This window comes from Camellia sinensis, chromosome 12 (assembly GCF_055761805.1).
Source record: "Camellia sinensis isolate YWXY chromosome 12, ASM5576180v1, whole genome shotgun sequence".
Classification (NCBI taxonomy): domain Eukaryota; kingdom Viridiplantae; phylum Streptophyta; class Magnoliopsida; order Ericales; family Theaceae; genus Camellia; species Camellia sinensis.
Window position 1 is genome coordinate 40,006,714 of NC_138972.1, and position 24,119 is coordinate 40,030,832.

Here is a 24,119-nt window from a genome sequence, read left to right on the forward strand (position 1 = left end):
CAGAAGTACAAGCGTAAATTTGTTATTATACATGTAACATTATTTTAATCTTCTTGGTCAAATGTCAATTTTCCATATTGGATATAACTTTAAATATGTCATGCTTTTCTTCTATTGTTTCCAGATTGAAGAAAGTGAACCATTTGTATCTGAGCTTCTAACAAGCCTTCCTACAACTATAGCTAATCTTGAGCCCCATCAGATTCATTCATTTTATGAATCAATATTTTTGGTGGAGTTTTCTATGAACTATAACATTGTTGGAGCATTCTCAACATGTAGAATGTTGATTTCAGTAAAGTATTTTTAGATCTACGAGGTTACGCAGTTTTAATAATACTTTGATAGGTTGGAATTTGTAAAAGTTTGAATTGCTTTCTTCTTGCAAGAGCTCATAGGTGTTGAAGGTGATGGAATAGCTGATGTGGTATTTTGTTGTATTTAGGAAATGGACATTAATAATTGGATAATGGTATGTAGGTCATTTTGTAAGCAATAATTTTATAGTTTTTTTACTTAAAAGCATTTAGTATTATCAATCTTAATAGTTATAACAATGACATATATATCCTACAACTTTGATGAAGATACACTTGTCTTGCTATATAGATTTTTTCTATACCATGTGACCACTTTATGCCTTGTACAATATACACTTTGTAATGTATTTGAATTTATTTTCAAGTTATTTTAACCCCTAATTTGTTTTGTTTTTCGCAGCTCTACCAGCACATAGTTTTAAGTGGAGGGAGTACTATGTATCCTAGATTGCCTAGTCGGTAATAAATTTAAATCCTTTTTGCATAAATTGAAATCATTATGTTGCTTTCTTCTTGGTGATATGATGAAACCATATTAATTTTGGAATCAGCCCTTGTAAACCCACATGAAGAATATCCAAAAAGAGGTGTGGCGATACCTGTGTCAATTATGGGATGGTCAGATGTACCAGGTAATGTTTTGAATTTTAAATATTAAAATTATTCCTTATAAAATACATGTTGAAATTGATAATAGAAGTTAATACCTTTGTGTATGCTACAAATTAGATTTAATTGTGAACACACTTGTAATGCAGTTGCACACACTTGTGCTGAGGCTACAGCTCTTGTGTAGGCTGCTTGTACTTGGGCTGCTGATAATGCTACACTTGCAATAGAAGTCAAATAATTTTTCTTTTTTTAATTTTTCTTTCAATTTGCCCCAAAAATCTGAGCTTTTATTTGCTTCAAATGCCTTAGTTAAGTTCTTCAAGGTTGATATCCATTTTTGGATTTCATCTACATCTCTTTTACATTTTTGAACTTTGTTTATAGTCCTGATTATGATCATGTGTGCAGGATTTTCATCCTTTCTCTATGACTATAGACGGTGATAAGCTTTTGTGGTCGTGGAACAACTAATTGTTTAGGACATGTTGCTCTTGTAACTGAACTTGTGAAGAGGTGGAGCGAGAGAAACACAAAGTTGAAATCGTCATAAAGTTCTAACCCATACAATGTTGAACTATTTTGATCTTGTTTTGGGATTTAACTCATATAATGAACTATGTTGAAGTGAATTTGGATACTTAGAGTTTTGATTTTTGTAATTTGTTTTTTTCTATATACAGAGATAGATTTGGGCTATGGATGTCAATTTGTAGCTATGAAATTGAATGTTTTCAAAATGTTATTTCAAACCTTTAGCAACCAAATATATTTGTTGTTAAAAAGGTCACTAGTTTGCTTTTTGTGACCAAATGAAGACATTTTGTGACAAAGTATTAGCGACGAAATATTTTAGTTTTGCAAAATCAAACATTTTGTGACAATATAAAATTGGTCGCTAATTGTCATTTTTAGCTACATTTTCAAAAATTCGTCGTTAAAGACTTTTCTAGACGCACTTTTAGTGACTTTTTTAGTGACAAATTTAATTTTGTCACAAAAACGATTTAGAGACCAAAATAATGGTTTTAGGGACCAAAATAATTGGTCGCTAAAAGTCTTAGATGTTGTAGTGTAAACTCCTTGTTTTAGTGGGACACAACAAAAAAACCCTAACAATTGGAGAGAGAGAGAGAGATATGGTTCTAGAACCACTCATCTAACGGCTATAAATTATTGATGAAGGAAAAATTATTCCATACCTCATGGGCTTTGATTTGGCATTGCCACAAAATAATCCAAGCCATTAATTTGCAGTGGCATGTGAATGGTGGGTGATTTAGAATGGTTTTTTTTTTTTTCAAATTTTTGTTTTCACTTGTCTAGTCGCGTAGAATGTATATATATATATATATAGATATTTTTTAATAAAAAGATCATAAAAGGCAAAAAAATAAAAAAACTCAAAAAGCTAAATCCAAACACCACCTTAAAAAATGAAAAAAGTTGGTTGATATTGTGTCAAAATGACTCGTGACCATTGTAATACCATTGCTATAATTTGTCATTTTTACTATTGTAACATGTCAAATTATGATTTTGATATTGCTAAAATGACAATAGCCATTGGTAATGCTCTTAAAATGGTGTGGTTAAAGAAATTATTTTTTTAAACTGTAACAAGTCAAAATGACTTTTGACAAAAAAATTTTGATTTTGATTGTCAAAGTTGCTCTAAGGGGGTGTGTGTTTGGTGAGATTAGAGTATGAGATTGGATTCCATGTTTAACAAAGTAGATAGTCCAATATTTAATTAAAAAAGCGAATGCTAGACTAATAATCTGGTTAGACTAATAATATCCTATATGTAGGATAACTCATTTGACAAAATAGTAAAAAATAAAATATACAAATATAGAGGAGTGCAACCCTCACGGATTTTGAGTTGCAACTCATTACAAGATGAATTGCACCCCATGTTCATGTGATTTATTTTTCCTGTCTCACTTTTGAGTGATTTTTTTTTTTAAAAAAAAAAACATTATCAGTTGGGTTCTTTTAAAAGATACTGATGATTCCAATGCAGTTGCTACAACCCCTGCTATAACTGTAATATAGCAATGTTAGAAATTGGGCGCCCATGTGGCATGACCCTTTGAACCTGAACCTTTTGAACCTTATCCATATAAGTTTGAATTTGAATTCAAAACTTATTTGGATAACCATTCAGGATATCTATATCTATCATATCAATAGATATGGATAGATGGACAGATTGATATATATATGTGGTTATATATCAGATTATATGGTTAATCTATGAGATACGTATATCAGATATATGTTATGTGGTTTTTACCCATAACCATTTTCCCCATACTCTCTCTCTGACTCTCTCCCATAAAACAACGATCAAGTCATTTTGCACTGTGACTTGTGTGGGTGATACTCATTTTGTAGTATCACTCCACTGCTGGGTTCGTTGACTGATCAGATTTTGGAAGCACATGATTTACCCACGAGGCTGTGTCATTAAGGTATGATCCGAATTATTTTTTCCCGCTGTAATATAATACTTTGATTTACATTTGTATCAGAGCCTATATGGGTTTTTTCGTGCTTTTTTTTTATGCATTAAAATATGTGTATTTTTTTATATAAATATATACACATTATATGCATGAAAATTAATGGAGGAGGAAGGAGAAGTGCACGGTTTTTTGCACTTCAACTCTCATTGATTGAGAATGTGATACATTTCATTTTTATGTTCATTAAATGTTATTGTTAATGCCATAAATGTTTTTATTGTGAAAAATGGAGTCCGGCAGTACAAAAATCGAACCAGAAAACACCCTGGAAGGCGGAGCGTAGGCCTTACATGCCACCTGACACCGTACGAGGCTTCCACGCGCCACCACGCACTATTACGCGCCTCTGCGAGCTCTCACGCGCTCTCACGCGCCTCCACGCGCGCGATGTTCCGTGCTTTCCACACGCGCGCCACGCGCTGAGCCATGCGCCGAGCCGCGCGCTGAGCCGCGCTGTTTTTCCTCCGCCGGCTTGGCTGCTGATGTAAGGGTTTGTTTGTTTTGTTTTTAAATTCAGAATTACGTTAAATGGTCATTATTAATTCGTTATAGCTTTGTTTTAAGCGTGGTTAGTACCGTTAGACTTAGAATTACATTTTCTATCTTTTCTAAAATTTTAAAAATTTTATGAAAATAAACAGTATTTTTCCTGTGATTATAATTCATTATTTACGCTTTAAAATGCTTCTGGTATTGCATAAATTATTTTCTAGGGTTGAATTTTTTATTGTAGACTTCTGAAATGTTTTTCTATTTACTGGAATAATTTTTTCAGTTTATCAGATTCTGAAATTTTTTATTTCTAATTTAATGTGTGTTTATTAGTTATTTAGAATTCCAGAAAATTTTAGAAAAATTCCAGAAAATTTCAGAAGTGATACAGTTTCTGTTATGACATAATTTGAATATTAAATACAGCATATTATTTTTTTTAGGGTTTGTAATATGTTGTGATTAGAATAGCATGATTAATTATTTTTTATTTTAATTCTGTTATTAAATGTAACATAGCATGTATTGATTGTGAATCTACATTATGATGCTATTGTATGGAATTCGAATTTTTTATCATGCTTTTAGACATGCTGTAGTCAGTGGGAGGTTATTCGGTTGAGAGAAATCTTTGTAGATTAACTCCCGAAAATCAATATTTTGCGCATAAATTAAATTAAATTTTGGATAATTGTCACATGTGGCGCAAGAGATGATTACGAGCATAGCGGATTTTCAATCTTGTGACTTGTGTAATATTGTCACTATTTAATTTAGATTTTTGTGGCAAAATTATATTATGCTAATCAAATTAATCCCAATGCGAATTTCTCTCTAAATTGACTTAGCTTATGGAAATTAATTGGTTGACCTAGACTTAGTAAAGATGTTCAAATGTGAACAATGTAATTCCATTCTTTAGATGAGCAAAAGTCTTGGAGACTTTAGGTCAAGTCTTAATTGAGCCAAAGTAAGGAAACATGACTCAAAGTCACCGTGGTTTTGTTGCCTTGTTTGGCATAATAAAAACTAATGTGTGCGCTATGGTTAGCGGCACGCTACGTAGTTTTGGTAGGCGAGTTTTGGAGTTATGAAATTAGTAAGCCCTCAATAGATCTGTATATGATCTTGACTATTGAGCTGCGCGGATTGACTTTGTAATTTGACTTGTAAATAATGTTACATCATTAGATGAAGTAACATTCAAGAGTCACATCATCCAAGAAATGCGAGCTTAAATAAATTAGTCGTTAAGTGTAAGACGAGTAGCCAGTATGAGCAGTGTTTTGCTCTCTACCCAATTATTGGGAGTGGATGGAGCAAAATTTCATGCACTATAATAGTGTGCGTTGAAATATCATGTAAAGTTAAACGATTAGCGCTTACAAGCTGCAAAATCTATTAACACTAAGTGAAAAGATTAGCGCTTAGAAACTGCAAAATCTATTAGCATTGCCAACTTGTCTAAGTCTGGACACTTACTATTTCCACACTTGAGTGTGAGACATGAGGAGGGGCTTCTTTGTATGATTCCTTAGCTAGGCTAACGTTTTTGAATAACGTTTAACACTAAGTGCAAACGTTGCGGCATAGTGATGAAAAGGTCAAGGCCGACAAGGTTGTTATGACTCTAAGAATTTGACGCATCTCTTGTGAGAGCATTGTGTTGAATTAGACTCTTTAGCCTAATTCGTGCTTAAGTTACTTTGGAGTTGTCATAGTTGATAGCTTATTCTCTTCTTCTTGTGGATAGTAGAATTAATTGCAAGTAACTATGAAGCGAGAAATAGATATGGCAAGAGGAGTATCGTCATCTTTCAACTAGATGCAGTAAAGTGTATGGAGAATAAAATTGACTTAAAGGTGCAGGGGATTAGCACTTACTAGTTAAATTTGCGACTTAGGCGCACTTGATATCTCCATGACATCCTTTTATGATCTAGTGAATATGAATTAGTCGTGAGTCATTACCTAGTTGGGCCTAAACCTTTAAAACTTGTCTTTGAGAACTCACACATTAAGATGATTGGAATTAGTTTATGACATTGGTCATGAACCAGTGGCTTATTATACTTAATCACATTAATGAGATGATGACACGATGGTTTGAGTAGGCCTTCTCGGGCCCACTCGCTTATGACATCCTGCTCTCATGTGAATGTGTAACTTTGTTCGCAATGGGTGCGCACAAGTAAGTAGGAAAGCCGTAGAAGGTCATTTGTTTTGGCGCATTTAGTCCACTATGATATTTGTGACTAGATATGTGTAAGGGTATGATAGCTAAGCCTCAATCTCGACACATTTATAGATTACGATACACATCTGAGTCAAGACTATTTGATCTCCCATAAGTCAAAAGTTTTGAGATGATTTTTGACATTGCACATATGAGGTTGAGATCAATTAGATAACAACTTTCGTGCTTTTAGTTTTGACCAAGGTGGCGAGTATCTATTTGAGTTATGTTTAGAAAACTCTGTGAAGAGAGATGGATGCTTAGAAAAGTGATTATTCCTAGTACTCAACAACACAATGGTGTAGTAGAGATAAGGAATTAAATATTGTTAATGTTAGGTGGATAATGGCGCAAAATGTTTTCCAATTGGAAATTGCACTAGTTTGTTGCCTATATCCCTAACTAAGTGCCCTCCATATCAGATTTTACACTCCATTTTGAGTAATAGGTTAGCGGAGAGCCATCTATGGACGATCTGTAACTGTTAAGCAGCTTATCTTTATTTTACTTCTCATAAGATTGCAAAGTTAAGACCTAGGGTTCTATAGCGCATTATTGTATGCTGTCTTGTAAACACAAAGGGTCGTGTGGCGCATTATTGTATGCGGTCATGCAAACCCTCCGGGTCATGTGCATATAGGTAAGCAGCTTTGTGGTAGTATAACTGAGTCACATAAAGTTTTATTAGTAAAGGTGACGTGAATAGAGTTTTTAGAACTTTATAAGATAGAGAATTCCAAGCATAGCGCTCTATGTAGCCTAGTTGAGAATGGAAAGAAATTTTCAATATCCTAGGGATAGTGGGAGCGATGTGCCTACTAATGGATTACTCCATTAGAGAAGAATACTCTACATTCTTAGTTGCGTGGTAGCGAATGTGAAAATTTTCCACGTCATCACTGGGTGATTGGGAGGGAAACATTCATGATTGCTCCGCAAGATGATAAAGAGCCTAGGATAATGCCTAAGGCTCTAGTCCCCTATTTTTAGAAAGTGGATCAATGTTGCACAGTTTAAGACAAAGTCTTTGAGGATTAACCATTTTTATAACTTGGTTAACTTTCCATTATGACGCAAAACTGTTATAAAGTTATGCGTAATTTGGATAGTCATTGTTGAGGCATAAGGCTTGCTAGATACCGAAAGGTCGCACCATTGAGGAAAGTGTAGACCATGAGAAGACTTCCTCCTGGGGAGTGAGGTTATTTTGACTTAGGCTATGATTGACATAAGTTCGGAACATTGATTTGTGGACATTGTGACCCAACTTTCTCGTTAGAGAATTGGATAAGTAGATCCGTAGGGATTTACCTTTTGCTTTTATGGTGAAAAGTTAGGAGAGCAAAAAGGTTGCTAGTTCCAATAAATCTTTTACAGCCTAAAACAGTTATCCAAATAGTGGTTCTTAGATTTCATCAAGCCATGATAGGCCAACGATGATCGATGAAGACCACTGAGGCATGATCAATGGTCCAAAAGAAGTTTTTCCTTACTTAGTCACTATGAGCCAAGAATTTATAAGGTTGTCGCCACTTAGGGTGGGCAGTCCTCTATTTTAGATATGGTGGACATGGGTGATGTAATTTATATGCTCAGATGTACGATCCTTAGGGATTGCTTTGGGAGAATTCATGTTTTGTCTTCGATGACTTACACAAGGAATATCCTAGAATGATTCTAGATGCAAAATTGCAAACCCATTGACTTACCTATCGGTAAAAGCCAGAGCCTTAGCTATTGAGTGAATCCTCAGATTGTCTTTGGGAGAAACAGATGACCTATATTCCTTAATTTTTTCTTTGTTGTGGGAGCCTAAAGTATGCTATGTGGGCGTATTCGGCATGATAAGTGTTATCTTTGGTAAATGGTCAACTGAGTTGTTTAGACATTAACCTTGCTCATTAGACTGTGGATAAAATACTTTACTAGTAGTATATTAATTTGCTCCTTGTAAGATTCAATGCGCTAGTTGGGTGCATATGCGCTAGTTGGGCGCATCAAGAATGAACGCAAATTGGTCACCAAAATATCTTTAGAGAGGTTATTGCACAAGAGGTAGTGATCTTAAATCACTTCATGTGAGGCGCATATGGTGGATTCCGTTGTATATACTTATCGCAAGAGGTGCTGATAAGGTCTATGTTTGGAATCTAGAATTGTGATCTTGAATCACTTCATGTGAGGCGCACATAGTGGATTCCGTTGTATATACTTATCGCAAGAGGTACTGATAAGGCTTATATTTGGAATCTAGAATTGCGCAAGCTGTGGTCAAAATTTTTTTTAATCGATCACTTATTTTGAGATGATGGGATGTTGACACTATTATGGTTTGTGTCATAATGATTAGCAGATGATGATGTCAGCAGGCAAGATTGGCTTACTCACACGAGCAATCGCCCTTGGCGCTTAGGAGCGAGCAAGGATGAGACTAGTGGTTTATTTTTATTTGGAGCCAAGAGAGGCTTAAATAATCCACTATATATGTCGCCTTGGTTACAACCAAGATGAGGTCGTGTTAAGGATCAAACATGGATATTAGTACCCATTTTCCATGTTGTGCCTGCTATGATTAGCCAGATGCGAGATCTCATTTGGCGCCTAGAAGGCGAGCAAACAGAGAATTCAGGTTAGGCGCTAGAAAGCGACTAGACTTATATCTGTACGGTGTATCGAGGATGACGTCACTCTTTTGGAAGAGTTACTCCACCGTAACATGTATTCATACTATATGTGCTTGGCGACTGAGTAATGAGGTGAGAGAATGGATCCCTGTTTCCTCACCGTGTGAGTCTTACGTGTCATTATTGATATGACTTTCATTTATGTACCATTTTGTGACTTTTGACTATGTCATAAGGTAAGGGGTTGATATTCTGCTACTTTGGTATGTTGCCTGCGGTCATGTATGATTCGGCCTTAAGGGACATCACTGGGAAAGCGGTCAATCCTAAACTAAATGGCATGAGGGCAAAGGGAAGATCATCTAGTATTACACCACTGTTGTATATTCACTGCCGGCGACTCACATCGCTCTATATGAGATGAGTGTGAATATATTGCAAGAATTGAGAGGGTCAAACATGTTCCTTTTTGAGGGATTAGAGATTTTTTTTTTACCAGTATAATTAGATGGGTCTGGGGTATATGAGACACTATTTCTGTTCATTTTGGGTTGATATCTCTATGCTGGCTCATTTTGAGTTTCTAGTATAGAGCTCCCACATGCAGGTGTTCTCAGCAGTCGCACGGTGCATTGGCTAGTATGAGATTGTTCTTTTTTGGGGAGATTGAGATAAGAGATGTGGCAGTGTCATGCCAACTCATGTGCGAGTGGGAGATGTTAGAAATTGGGCGCCTATGTGGCATGACCCTTTGAACCTGAACCTTTTGAACCTTATCCATATAAGTTTGAATTTGAATTCAAAACTTATTTGGATAACCATTCAGGATATCTATATCTATCATATCAATAGATATGGATAGATGGATAGATTGATATATATGTGGTTATATATCAGATTATATGGTTAATCTATGAGATACGTGTATCAGATATACGTTATGTGGTTTTTATCCATAACCATTTTTCCCATACTCTCTCTCTGACTCTCTCCCATAAAACAACGATCAAGTCATTTTGCACTGTGACTTGTGTGGGTGATACTCATTTTGTAGTATCACTCCACTGCTGGGTTCGTTGACTGATCAGATTTTGAAAGCACATGATTTACCCATGAGGTTGTGTCATTAAGGTATGAAGTAATATAATACTTTGATTTACAAGCAACACGTTCAAAAAATGAGCACCAATGCAGCTGCAATACAAACTGCTAAATTTTGACAATGCTATATCGGCACAAGGTTTGGCAGATTGACAAATCTGTCACCTTATCAAAATCAACTATTTTTCCGTTGGCCTTTTTCATTTTGGGTCCAGGAAAAAAACAACTAAACTTGGATATATTCATATATATATATGAATACTTCACAAAATCATATAAAATGTATATATAATCAGAAAAAATACAAACTAATTAGGTAAAAAAATATGAACAAAAGAAAAAAAATTATAATTTTCATATGATTTTATTATTGTGTAGAAGTGAAAATATTTTTTCAAAATTTCAAAAAAAAAATTTAGCTTTTATTTTTGTTGACACTGTAATACTCAATTTCACGAGACTGTGTCGATACTGGTGTCTCACTTTCAGTACATTGGTGTTGACATTAGTGTCTCAATTTCACATTGGTGTCTTAATTTCATGAGATTACATTGATGTCAACACTGAAAAGAGCGATGAATGGGGAGGGAAAAGTGATTTAGCCAAATTATAACATTTATGCATTAGAGCAGAATTGTTATAATTTGATATTCTGATACTGTAACACTGCTATAATTTAGCAATAGTATCACTACAAGAAAACACATTTTTGGCGACCAGTTTTGGCTACCAAACAAATTTAGTCGCCAAAAGTGTGGGAATTGGCTACCAAAATTAATTTTAGTCGGCAAAAGTCAACTTTTTAGCTACTAATTTTTTTTAGTAGGGGAATGTTGATTATTCGCGACTAAAATAAATTTAGTAGCTAAAAATATTACAATTGGCCACTAAAAAAATTTTTAGTAGCTAAACATATCTCCATTAGCCTACTTTTGCCTACTAAATTGTTTGGTAGCCGAATGAAAATAAAAAAAAAAATATTTTTGATCTTTGGCAACCAAAAGTTTGGTCGCCAAAAATATGTTTTCAGCGACGAAATTCATTTTAGTCGCTGTAGACCTACTTTTGCCTACTAAATTGTTTGGTAGCCGAATGCAAATAAAAAAATTTATTTTTGATCTTTGGCGACCAAAAGTTTGGTCGCCAAAAATATGTTTTCTGCGACAAAATTCATTTTAGTCGTTGTAGGCCTACTTTTGCCTACTAAATTGTTTGGTAGCCGAATGAAAATAAAAAAAAAATTATTTTTGATCTTTGGCGACCAAAAGTTTGGTCGCCAAAAATGATTAAACAAAATAGTTATTTTATTTTATTTTTATGAAAAGGTTGTCAAATCTTAACAACGTTGTTCATAAACATTGTTAACAATGACATTTTATCCACTTGAAATTTGACTTTCTTTTTTTTTTAAATGAGAAAAATAAAATTGAAAGAAACTTCTTTTTTAAAAATAAAAATAAAAATGAAAATGAAACATGCTTATTAATTAAACAAAAATGAATTCCCATTAGTAGTAGGTATATGAATAAAACAATCAGATTTATTGAATTAAGTGGTAAAAGCCAGTTGGCTTTATTAGTCTATCATTTTTTAAATTAATTTAAGGTTTACTTTAATATAATAAACTAGTTACAACTGCATAATAAATTAATTAAATCCACTTGACACATGATTTCTTCACCTGTCTTTATCTATGACAAAATATACATATTGCATGTTCTAAAATTCTAAATCAAATTGATTAGTGCCTAGTTAGTCATGCAGGAGTCCCAAAAAAAAATTAAGTATATTTTACAAAATCTATATAATAAGACAGAACGGTTTTTGAAAATATGTTAGTGACAATTGTCCTACTAAGACATTTCAATGACTATGATTCATTTGTCTATTTAAATAGATGGCTGAGATGACCCCCTTAAATATATATATCAATCCCCTTCCAGCACCACTGTTACATATCTGTTCCGTTTGAGAAGTTCAACCTAATGAAGTAATGATGGTTGGGGATAACCTTAAAGATGATGTGAGTTCTGCTCTATTTCTCTCTCTATCATTTGCACCATATTTGTTAAGAACATTTCTGATTCATTTTGAGGTGCTGTTTTTGTATATATATATATATATATATATATTTTTTAATTTCACATTCTTTTATCAAATTTGTTTGAATCAAAACATGCTTTTGTGTAAATTAAAGCTCCTTTACTTGGTCTTTGCAGGTTGCTTGTGGGAAACGAGCGGGAGCATTTACATGCTTGCTTGACAAAACAGGGAGGTATGATTCTCCCGAATACACAGATGTGGAATTTAAGCCAGATTACAAGGTGTCTTATCTTGCCCATGTTCATTCACTACTGGAAGCAAATTTTGACCTAACACCATGATTCACAATTTCCTTGACAATAAAAATTTGCATTGTTAAATTGAGTAGCATTGAGATTCTCAGACCATTTATTATTTGGTGGATACACCTATTTTTGATCCTGTGAAGAATTCATAAGAGAAGCTTTGTGAAGTACGGAGACAGGAAATGACCAAGGAAATATTGTGTATTTGAAAGACAGAGATCTTTCTTTAGTTTAGCATCTTATGGTAGTGTTGATATGTTGCAGAGTCATAGAATATATAGGTTTCCTTGCCAAAGTACTCTTGGATAGATTTCCTGCACATCTTTGTTTGTTGTTATCATTGTATTATGAGGCTAGCTGTTAATGCTTTGTTTGTGGGATGTAAGATTGTTGTTGTATATCTATATGTAATACTTTTGACCCATTTTATAATGCGATTTCTTTCTCCCTTTGGTGTAATGCAATGCATATTTTAAAATTACAATGAAGTTTATATGTTTATTTTTGATGAAATGATGAAATAATGTGGCTACGATTATTTTGATTCTTTTTATGTCTGATTTATGATTTATACGTAGGGATTTGCAAAATGAACAATTTAGATCACTTGAGTGAGACTTGAGGTGAGGCTTATAGCAAGACTGCATGCCTGATCCACTTTTATAGACTAGAGGCAATCCTGATGATAATTGACCTTAATTTTGATGATGACAGTTTGAATTAAAGAAGATAATAAGTCAATTTTCTTTAATCTCAAATATTCTTATATTTCATGTCACTCCGTCCGTTGCACCACCACAAAACTTAGGCACAATGCAGTGTCCTGATTACATAAAATATTCAAAATCTGTAAAATTAGTGTCTCCCTTCATTGCTAGAAAGAGTTCATGCAGCATTTCATAAATCCTCTCAGAACAAGGGTGGATTTTATCAGCAACATAACAGCTGTGAGTTTCGCTATTAATATATCTCTGCAAATGTGTGTGTATATGTATGAGGAATTTGGGGATCCTAGAGAAGAGAAAGAAGAAGAAAAATGAAAATCATGTGTCTTTGGAAATGTGTATATATATATATGTATATATCAGTCGATCTATGTATTGGAGAGAAGTGAATTACAGAGTTGGGAAGAGAAAAGGAGACAAGATCTTGATCACAGTTGACCGTTTCAAATGAGATAAAAAAAATTACTAACAAATGAATGAAAACTCATTTTAGGAATAACAACTCATATGAGAAAAATAAATATTAAAGAGCTGTTTCAGATTTGCTTATTTAGTGTATTTTTTAATTTTTTTTATAAAAAAATGTGTAGAAAAATAGAAAAGGGATGAGACATAAATAAGTATACTCATCAAATAAGTGGAATTATTTAGATTATTCCTGATCAGGAGGGTTTTTGAATCTTCAATATATTATTTAGTATACTAAGACATTTGAACAGCTCAGATCTGTTCAAATTACAAAACGGTGATGTATGCTATGTGTACATTTTTCACTTTCCCATTTTTTTCTCTTACTTTTTCTTTTTCTCTTTCTCACCCACCTTTCCCATTATCTCATAAATAATCCACGAATGATCCCATGATTCCACATTCTTCATTTTCTTTTTTTTATTTTATTTCCCCTTTTCCTTTTTTTCCTCCCTGTTTATTTATTTATTTATTTATTCACTTATTTTAATTTACACCGTGCCTTCAAGCACGGACATACACTAGTGAGAATATAAGAGAATATAAGAAAATTTTTAAAATATAAGAATATAAGTAAACATAAGAATATAATATTTTAAAATATATTATTATATTTTTCAGTAAAAAAAATATTAGGACAAATATTTAAGATAATTTATATATTTTTAATTTATAATTTTATTACTTATATTTTTATTTAAATATAATTTTAATATATTTGTTATGTCACGGTTCGATTTGCTCACCGGTCCGATTTTTAAAACATTGGTTTGAATCTGTATAGAAACTTTGTAACATTTACTTCTATTTTCTTTTAAGATAATAAATTAATATTTTAAATTTTATTTTTGTATCACATGAACCATTGGGCAACATCTAAAAAAACACCTATTTTATGATAATTCATTTTTTCAAGCCGAATCTAAGAAATATATATGTTTTAAAAATTCAAAATAAGCAACAAATATTTACTATTTTTTGTTAATTTTTATCTTTATTGAATTATTTTTGAAATTTTAGAAAAAAATTATAACTTTTCGATTCGTTTTGTCGAATGAAAACGAAAAATAAAAAAAATGTCACGTTTTTACCTTTGGCGACCAAAATTTTGGTAGCCAAAAGTTTGTTTTTGGAAATAATTAGTTTCGGCGACTAATTGGATTTTGGTCGCCAAATAATGCAGTTTCACCGACTATGTTTTTGGTAGCCAAACGTGCCACGAAATTGTGGAGGGAATATTACTTTTTCATAATATATATTAGCGACGAAAATAATTTTTGGTCGGTAATAAATATTTTTTTCTTCTATTTTCATTGCAAAAGTATCCCAGTTCCCTCCCTCTCGCACTCCCACCTCTATCACTGCTCTGTCTCCATCGCAAGAGTTGCTGTATCATCCCCCGAACTCCCTCCCAGGTATCTCCCTCTCTCTCTCTGTATCTCCCTCTCCATTTCTTAAACATCTCACAAGGCCTCTCGGTTTCCCTCTTTCTCTCTCTCTCTCTCTCTCTGTTTACACACACACACACACACACATACATGCATATATATACATATACACACACACACACGAATCATATATTCACAACCTTGATTCCATATATACTCGATTATATACACAAATCATATGTACACTCACGCCTCTGCCCTTTTTTCTACAGGAATAGTCTCCATCGCCCGAACTCCCCTGAACTGGATCATCCCCCGAACTCCCTCCCAAGTATGTTTGAATTTCGCATCTGTCTCTCCCTCTCTCTGTATCTCCCTCTTGATTTCCCTCTGTTTCTATCTGTCTCTGTTTACACACACACACATACATACATACATACATATATATATATATATATATCTACATATATATATATATATGTCAAAACACACAGAATATGAAGTACGAAATGCCCTCAATTAGGGCATTGTTATTGAGATGTGATTCAAATTAAAAATTAGGGCAATGCTTGGGGTGAATCAAGCCATTTGCTACATAAACTAGGGCAAAGTCTTGTAGTAGTAGTACATATAAAAGAGGAATTTTTATGGTTTTGAGTAAATATACTAGCTGCTCGTTGCTTTTGGATGCCTTGGTAAGAATATTGAGGTACTTAATATATACCTACTGTTCTTCTTCATAGTTGCATTTCCAATGTATGAAATTGATGTAATATGTGGAGGTTGAGAATCTTGAGATATGAATGATTTTAAAATCAACAAATGAATAAGTATTCACACTTGAGGTATGATATTTTGTGTCTTGGAAAAGAGATGCAGTTATCATAGTTTTGGTAAAACAAGGACAGGGATTAGATTGTCCTTGTAGATTCTTCGGCTGATGTTGTGTTCTTGAATGAACATATAGTAGTACCTTGGTACCCATGGATCATGACTTTTGATCTGTTGGCCTAGCTGTGTATGCTTTTTTTTTTTTAAAACATTTGGTGTCACTGTGCATTTTAAGTTGAAATATGCTTGTAGAATATAATAATATTGTAAGTGAACATTCAGGGAATTGACTAACCAAAATAATTTCTTCAGATTAAATGGATTTTATTTTCTATGTACTTGTGATCAGCTACATTCATCCTTTGTCCTTGACCTTAGTTTTTTGTTTTTGGGTTTTAAATCATGGGTTGCATTTCTTAGTTTTCCCTCTGGTGCCTTTGAGACTGGGTGCAATTATTGATCTTTTTGCTTATGAGAAATATATCTTCGTTGACGTTCTCTAAAGTCTTTCTGAGATGCATTCATATTTTAATAATCATCTCTTGTATTTCCAGTTGCCTCATCTCTTTCGCAATGCTATGGAATTTTTTCCATAAAAAATCGTTATGTTCTTGCTGATCAGAATATTTAATTCAGTTTTCTGGAAATTTATTTTTGGTAATCTGAATGGGGTGATTTAATTCAGGTTCTGAATGGTTTCTATGCAAGAAATTGCCGACGAACATGTGAAGTCATAGATCTTTGAACACTTCTCACACTTCCATTTCTTTTCCCCATGTTTTCTAGCAAGAGTGTTTCTTGATTCCATTGAGATCACCAAGAGCCCATGAATGATTGTGGTGCACATAACTAGGCTTAGGGCACACATAGTGCTTTATGTTATCTTCGCTTTTTCTTTGCTTCAGCGTCCATGGAAGGTTCTGTCCTCTCCTGTGAAGCTGCAAGTTTTGATCTCTCTAAAATCCCACCTTGTGTTTTGTTTATTTCATTTTAAAATTTTTTAGAAATGGTCATTGGATGTGCAACGATTAATTTCAGCCGTTGCAACAATGCATAGCTCATGTGTTTGCATCGATGTTGTAAATTTTTCTTTTACTGCCTCAACCTCACGAGTACCCACGAGCCACTATTTTTTTTAATAAATAACATGTCATGCACACACACTGTGAAGAGCATGAAAATGATGAAGATGGATTAATGGCTTAACTTCCATAATTACGCATTGTTTTAGAACAAATCGTGTCACAAAGTCCCACCCTAAAAGAGACTTATGTGACAAGCCAAACAGTGAATGAAAAACAACATAATCTATCTCAACTTGAAATGCGTGTTCACATTTGTTCCTTGGTTAATCTTTGTGTGAGTTGTAGGTGACAAAATGGACAAGAGTTGGATGACGATAAATAATAGGCTGACAAGTAAAGAGTATCAACAAGGGGTGAAGTCATTCCTTGATTTTGCTATGGCAAATTTAGGCATAGAGGATGACATTAGGTGTCCGTGTGTCGATTGCATTAATGGCACAAAATATAGCAGACAAGTTGTATGGATGCACTTGATCCGAAGAGGAATGGCATCTTCGTATTTAACTTGGGTGCATCATGGGGAACATGTTCCCGTGTCTCGTCCTAGTGCATCCAATGACCAATGTGGAGGTAGTGGCGAATGTATGATAGATATCGATGATCCACCCATGGATGAGTTGCCTATTATGTTGGAAGAAATTTACGTGAGTGGTCTTATGGATGATCATACCGACGATGAACCTAATGGTTTGGAGAGAGAGGATTTGCATAAGTTCACTAGGTTATTCGAAGATGCACAACGCAAAGTTTACCCGACATGTGAAAAGTTTTCTGTGCTATCATTCGTCATTAAGATGCTTCATTTGAAGGTGTACAACAAATGGAGCAACCGATCATTTGATATGGTTATGCAGGTATTCAAGGACATTCTACCAGAATGTGATCAAATAGTTCCATGGACACTCTATGATGCTAAGAAGTTCTTACGTGACTTGGGTTTGGGATATGAAACAATTCATTCGTGCAAAAATGATTGTGCACTATTTTGGAAGGAGAGTGGTAATTTGGAGAAATGCCCTACATGTGACGCATGTAGATACAAGTTGAACGATGATGGTGGTAAAAAGATTCCACACAACGTATTACGGTACTTTTCATTGACACCGAGGTTGAAAAGACTGTATATGGCCAAAAAAACAGCCGTAGATATGAGATGGCACAATGAGAAACGTGTGGATGATGACATATTAAGGCACCCGGCCGATGGTGAAGCATGGAAGGACTTTGATAAGCAACATCCGACGTTTTCTGATGACTCTCAAAATGTAAGGCTAGGGCTGGCAACAGATGGTTTCAATCCATTTGGGAATATGAGCACATCATATAGCATGTGGCCCGTAATCTTAATGCCTTACAATCTCCCACCGTGGAAGTGCATGAAAGAGCCATATTGCATGATGTCATTGCTTATTCCCGGACGTTCGGCACCTGGAAGAGACATTGATGTTTACTTGCAACCATTAATAGAAGAATTGAAGAATTTGTGGGAGCATGGTGTGCAAACATATGATGCATCGAATGGGCAAATTTTTAGAATGCATGCGGCGGTAATGTGGACCATAAATGACTTCCCTGGGTACGGTAACATGTCAGGGTGGAGTACAAAGGGTTACTTGGCTTGCCCTAATTGTAACAATAATCCATCGTCCCAGGGATTACGAAGTAAAATAGGGTATATGGGTGCTCGTCGCCACTTGCCTGAGAACCACACCTGGCGAACAAGTAAGCTCTTCAATGGTCAAAAGGAGCATAGGTCCAAACCTTTGGACTTATCGGGGGACCAAATACTAGAGCAAATTGATTCTGGGACTTACAAGCCGTATGGAAAGCACCCACAAAATCGAAAACGACGAAGGAATGAACATCAAAATTTGAATTGGAGCAAGAGAAGCATTATGTTTGACTTGCCTTATTGGAAAACATTGAAGCTTCGACACAACCTTGATGTCATGCATATTGAGAAGAACATATGTGACAATGTTGTTGGGACACTTTTGAGCGTAGATGGAAAGAACAAGGACACGGACAAAGCATGCTTAGATTTGGAGGACATGAAAATACGTAACGAGTTACACTTGAAGAGGCGTTCTAATGAGTCCTTTGAGAAGCCTCCCGCATTGTACACATTGTCGGTAAAAGAGAGAGAAGGCTTTTGTGATTTCTTGAAATCAATGAAGTACCCTGATGGCTATGCAGCAAATATCTCCAATTGCGTGACCGCTCAAGCTGGAAAATTATCTGGCCTCAAAAGTCATGACAGTCATGTCCTTATACAATGACTTCTTCCAATTGGGATGCGTGGCTACCTTAATAAGGAAATCGGAACGACACTTTTTGAGTTGGGAAATTTCTTCAAACAATTGTGTTCAAAGACATTGAGGCGTTCAGATTTGCATAAATTGGATGAACAAATCGTACTCATACTTTGTAAGCTTGAGATGATTTTCCCTCCAGCTTTTTTTGATGTCATGGTCCACTTGGCAATTCACTTGCCTCGAGAGGCTATGCTTGGAGGCCCAGTGCAATATCGATGGATATACCCAATTGAGAGGTATTAACTCAGCCATCGTATTACTGTCAAATTTTAGTTAACGCTTTACTGCTGATATAAATATTGCAGTATAACATTGCCATTGGCTTGCAAAATTAGGTTGCTTGGCCGTCTAAAAGGGTTTGTGGCCAACAAAGCTCATCTTGAAGGTTCTATTGCCGAGGCTTACATTTCCAAAGAATGTACAACATTTTGTTCAATGTATTTGGATGGAGTTGAAACATTGTTTAACCGCCCAGAAAGGAATTATGACATCGATGACCGTGGCCCAAGGTTGGCGGTATTCACTCAAACTGTACTTCCCTTTGGTCTAATGACAAGGGCGTCCAATGTGTCCGTAGCTGAACGCGAGTTAGCTCATTGGTTTGTCCTACACAATAGCACAGAAGTGGATAAACACGTAGAGTATGAATCCTTCAAACGTATTTAAAGTGTTTTTGTTGTAAATTGATTAGTCTTTATCTTAGTAAATATTTTTGAATCGCATTTCTTATAACTAGGGAGCACAAGAACTTGTTACACCAAAGAGCCGGTGCGTTCGACATCGAAAACAGACATCGGAAAGAATTTCCTAAATGGTTCAAAGATCATGTAAGTTAGTATTCTCATATCCTACCATAGATTGTACATTATGTAAATGTCACGCATGCTAGTAACATGACACATGTTCTTCATGTAGATGAATGAATTACGGAGCCAAGTTTCCCCCGAAGCAACTGATGATATGTGGTCATTAGCCAATGGTCCTAGTGGCTTAGTGAACACATATTCAGGATGTATTTGAAATGGTGTCCGTTATCATACTATCGACCGTGACAACCGTTGGAAAAGTCAGAATTGTGGATTAGTCGTGGAAGGGGAGCATCAAGGCCAATTGATACACTTCTATGGACACTTGTGCAGAGTGTGGGAACTGAACTATTTGTTCAGATGTAGGATTGTATTGTTCCAATGTGAATGGTTTAACACCGGTAGTAGTAGAACTATGCGTGTAGAACCACATTTTACAACAGTTGATGTAACAAGTCGATGGTACAAAGATGACTCATTCGTATTACCAAGTCAGGTTGAACAAGTATTCTATGTTAATGACACCAAATTAGGTACCAATTGGAGAGTCGTAGAAAAGTTCCAACATCGAGGAATTTGGGATGTGCCAGAGATGGATGTCATACAACCTGATGATGTGTTCCAACAAGAAGAAACCACCGAGGTGGTACCTACTATGGCTATTGATGATGATGTGGTTTTGCGTCGACATGACATTGAATCTGAAATTATTCCAATGGAAGTGTTGCAATCTGTCAGAGGTGTAGAAGCCAAGGGTGTTACAGATGATGCCTTCATCTGTGATGATGAAGATGGATTAATGAGGGAGGGTGACGACACAGACGAAGAATATGACCTACAAAGTGATTTTGATACAGATGTTGATGTAGAATCTTGATGTATATCATGCTTTAGTGCATGTCATAATTAGAGCAATGTAAATGTTCAACTGGTGCACAAATGCAAAGGAAACTCATTATAATGAAGGGGGATCTATCTTTGTAAATGTCAATATCTCGTGATATAAACCACTATCATGAATGATTTTTTTTTTATTTATTTTGGAACAATTGGTGCTTGTCAAACTTCTATTATTATGAAAATTCTATAGTTATAATAAGAAAATCTGGAAATCTGGAAATTCTGAAAATCTGAAATCTGGAAATGTGAAATATGGAAATGTGAAAATTTGGAAATTCTGAAAATTCTATGACAAATTCTAAGTTTTGACATTTTCCACATTTTCCAGATTTGCAGATTTGGACAAATTCTATGACAGATTTTACATTCTATGAGTTGTTTGGTGCTTGATTTAGATTCTTCTGCTGGTATGCTGGTGCTAGAGTTAGCTTGCCCCTTTATTGTTTGCTTTGCATAGTTTGCTGGTTTACTATGCTGCTGGTCTGAGGCCTGCTCTCAGTATTAGATTGGTTTTGTTTAGTATTGGATTGGTTTTGTTCAGTTCTGTATTTCTGATATAGCGATAACCAAGGTTTCTTTATGGCAGTTGAAGTTTTATGGTTTTATGGCCATCAATCACATAATGGGGCCAAGTCATGTACCTACTAAATGTTTTACTGATATGTATTGAGTATGATGCATGATATAAAACTGGTCCTAGAAAAACGAAAGGAAATGCTTTATTCAGTTTTTCTCTGTCATTCCTGAGATCAGATGGAGTATGAGTAACTATGGCAATTTTCAGTGGCTCTGATAAATTATGCTGCTGAGAGAACACAGCAAAATTCATATCCTCTATAATTTTAAAATATTGCATTTTTTAATTTGATCAAAATCTCAAGAGTTGTGATGTAGCAAACTTGATATTGTTGAAATGAATGAGCACTTTGCTATGCCAAAAAACCTTGAGAAAACAATCTTGCATGATTACCAAGTGTGGAATTATGTTACATATCCTGATTCATTTTAGAATGAAAACGAAAGGTGTTTTCATATTCATCACTAGATTAGCTATGTGCTTTCATTGCCTATTAAAATGATTATTTATTTCTACTTTTTGCAGGTATTCTCATCTGATCCAGCTTACAATACCGGAGATCCGCAACTACTTTATAAAAGCACTTACTAGACCTAACCCAGATAACCGCGGTTGTAGGCAGCTGCTCTTAAATTCTCGATTCTAACTAAATGCAATGTACAGAAAGCTCTAGATCTCTCTGTTGTTGAGCTAGTGAAGGATCTAATTAGTTGATTGTAGAGGGACCACCGATCACTGTCTTCTGATGCCAGAGTTATGTTGTTTGTAAACACTGTAAGTTTCTCCTGTAGCGTCATTGTCCCAGATTACTGCTGGCTATGACTATCAATGATGTTACTTTGATAGATTTAGATGGTTATATTGACTATAAATGTAATCTCCTGTGGGTTCAAAATTGATGCCGTTACCTGATGGGCCATGGTTGTTTTCCACTAGCACTTGTTTTTCAGGGTTTATGGTCTAAAAAAGGTGAGGGATCTTATGTTCCCAAATTCAACTGTCTCTGCATACTTGTCCCCGTCTCACACTCTCAGTTGTAAGTACAATACAGTGAATCTCAAGAAAAGATTCTTGAAACACGATCAATTGACTGGCTCAGGATCTTGTTTTTTTTTTGTCTTTATGCTATTGTCCCAAAATGCTCAAGTCAATGAATCATGTGAGAAATATGTGGTGTAGGAATCTCATGATTCAACGGCTAGGAATAATAGAAATATAATTCTATTGAGGTAGGGAGATAGAGGGGGGGAATTTAGGACATCGGATCTTGTATGGATAATTGAAAGTGCATTGGGAGAAAAGAATTTAGTGACAAATTTTAGAATTTTATTTTTTGAATAGAAGCCTTAGGGTCTATAACAAAAAATGAAAAAAAATAAAAGAAATAAAGAAAAAGAAAGAAGTGACCTGTGAAGGATAAATAAAGATGCAAAAGTATTTGCAACAAGTGTGCAAAAGGAATGAGTCGGGTTGCTTAAACTAGCTCGTATGTGCCCAGTTACAGAGTTTGAGTCATAGATGACCTTGTGATATTCTCCACATCGTCTTATATTCTCCACATCATTGGCATTTTAAAATTTCACTGGGATAGCCCGAATGAGATTTCTTTCTCAGAGTTGATTAGAATGCTCTTGCTCCTTTGTAGCTAACAAGAATCTTCACAACCAGCCCTTCCTCCTAAGAAGTTGTCTTTCCCTCGACAGCATGAAATCTTGTATTTACCTCATTGACCATTTGTCTTTGTTACTCTTCCTTGTCAATCAATAACTAACTACAATTATAAATTGGTTGATCAATTTTGGTGTGGCATGCTAGGATTATTCTTCTTTTTTTTTGTCCTCTGCTTTCTTAGGTCATGTTGGATCCTGAATAAGATGATGATTGTGGTGTGTCACTGTAATGATCTAAGGAGGCTTGCAAAATTGCTGATATATGTGATACGCCTTATAAATCTTTGGCTGAGAAATCTTGATATAGGAGTTTACAATGTGTAGACACATTAGTGACCTAAAGGGTTTGTATTGAGTACAGAGTTTGAACCCTCAAAGGACATTCTGGATATGATCGACATATTCACTTTTCTTGGATGTAGATCTCCCTGTGGGTGTGATAAACATGCAATCATATTTATTGGGGGGGAAATCTGGCAATTTGGCCTAGCTTTTGAATTGGGCATGCCACTCTAATGAGCAGTTTGCCATGGCATTTAAACTTTTTTATGCTGATACACTTTAGCCAGACCATTACTGTGATTCTTAGAGACTGGGATTTTAGATGGGAAATTTTGGTATTATTTACTTTGACTCATCTTCTTTCCAGACTGATGGAATTTGTTATAGGCTGTAGAAAATCTCTTGTTGTGGTGTTGAACATGATTTTCTTCAGAGGACAATTTTTTTGATAAGTCTTCAGAGTACACAAATTTTACAGCTCATATTAGTTTCATCGGGGGAAAAAGGCCGGGTCAGTTTGGTTTTGGTTCATATTTGTACTTTTGACTGATTACCTGTTCTGTCATGTACTTGTTAGATCATGATGACAATTTAAATGACTCTTCAGTGCAAACTACATCGAAGTAAGTTCATACAGATGGATCCAACTAGTGATTGCCTAATATTTTGAACAGAACATGGTAGGAGTTTTAGCAGTGGTTCTCCCATGTGCTTGGATTCTTTTGATGGTATTTCACTCCTCAAAATGGGAGTGGTGTTGTCTACTTTCTTGAATGCTCTTTTTCAAGAAGGCTAAATTGGATATTAGAAC

The 24,119-nt window shown here is 34.9% G+C and overlaps 1 protein-coding gene across 8 annotated transcripts; it reads left to right on the forward strand.

Moving 5' to 3' along the window:
- The first annotated feature begins 11,851 nt into the window (after positions 1-11,851).
- Positions 11,852-22,862, forward strand: LOC114321863 (haloacid dehalogenase-like hydrolase domain-containing protein At2g33255). 8 transcript variants are annotated; one of them, XM_082897894.1, is made up of 5 exons: positions 11,852-11,936; positions 12,133-12,188; positions 14,777-14,869; positions 15,115-15,173; positions 21,882-22,862. In XM_082897894.1, the coding sequence occupies exons 1-5, from the start codon at positions 11,907-11,909 to the stop codon at positions 21,893-21,895; spliced, it is 252 nt and encodes an 83-aa protein (XP_082754020.1). In that variant the 5' UTR covers positions 11,852-11,906; the 3' UTR covers positions 21,896-22,862. The 8 variants fall into 8 exon arrangements, 7 of the variants coding, with proteins under 7 accessions (XP_082754020.1, XP_082754017.1, XP_082754015.1 ...); XM_082897891.1 differs by having other exon boundaries at positions 11,902-11,936; positions 12,133-12,237; XR_014345754.1 differs by having other exon boundaries at positions 11,905-12,008; positions 12,133-12,237.
- Positions 22,863-24,119: the final 1,257 nt, after the last annotated feature.

Coding starts and splice junctions, on each gene's coding strand:
- LOC114321863 (XM_082897889.1), top strand. CDS start 11,907: ATGATGGTTGGGGATAACCTTAAAGATGATGTGAGTTCTGCTCTATTT. Junction 12,189..14,776: donor TTGCTTGACAAAACAGGGAG/GTATGATTCTCC, acceptor TCATTGCAAAAG/TATCCCAGTTCCCTCCCTCT. Junction 14,870..15,114: donor TCCCCCGAACTCCCTCCCAG/GTATCTCCCTCT, acceptor TTTTTTCTACAG/GAATAGTCTCCATCGCCCGA.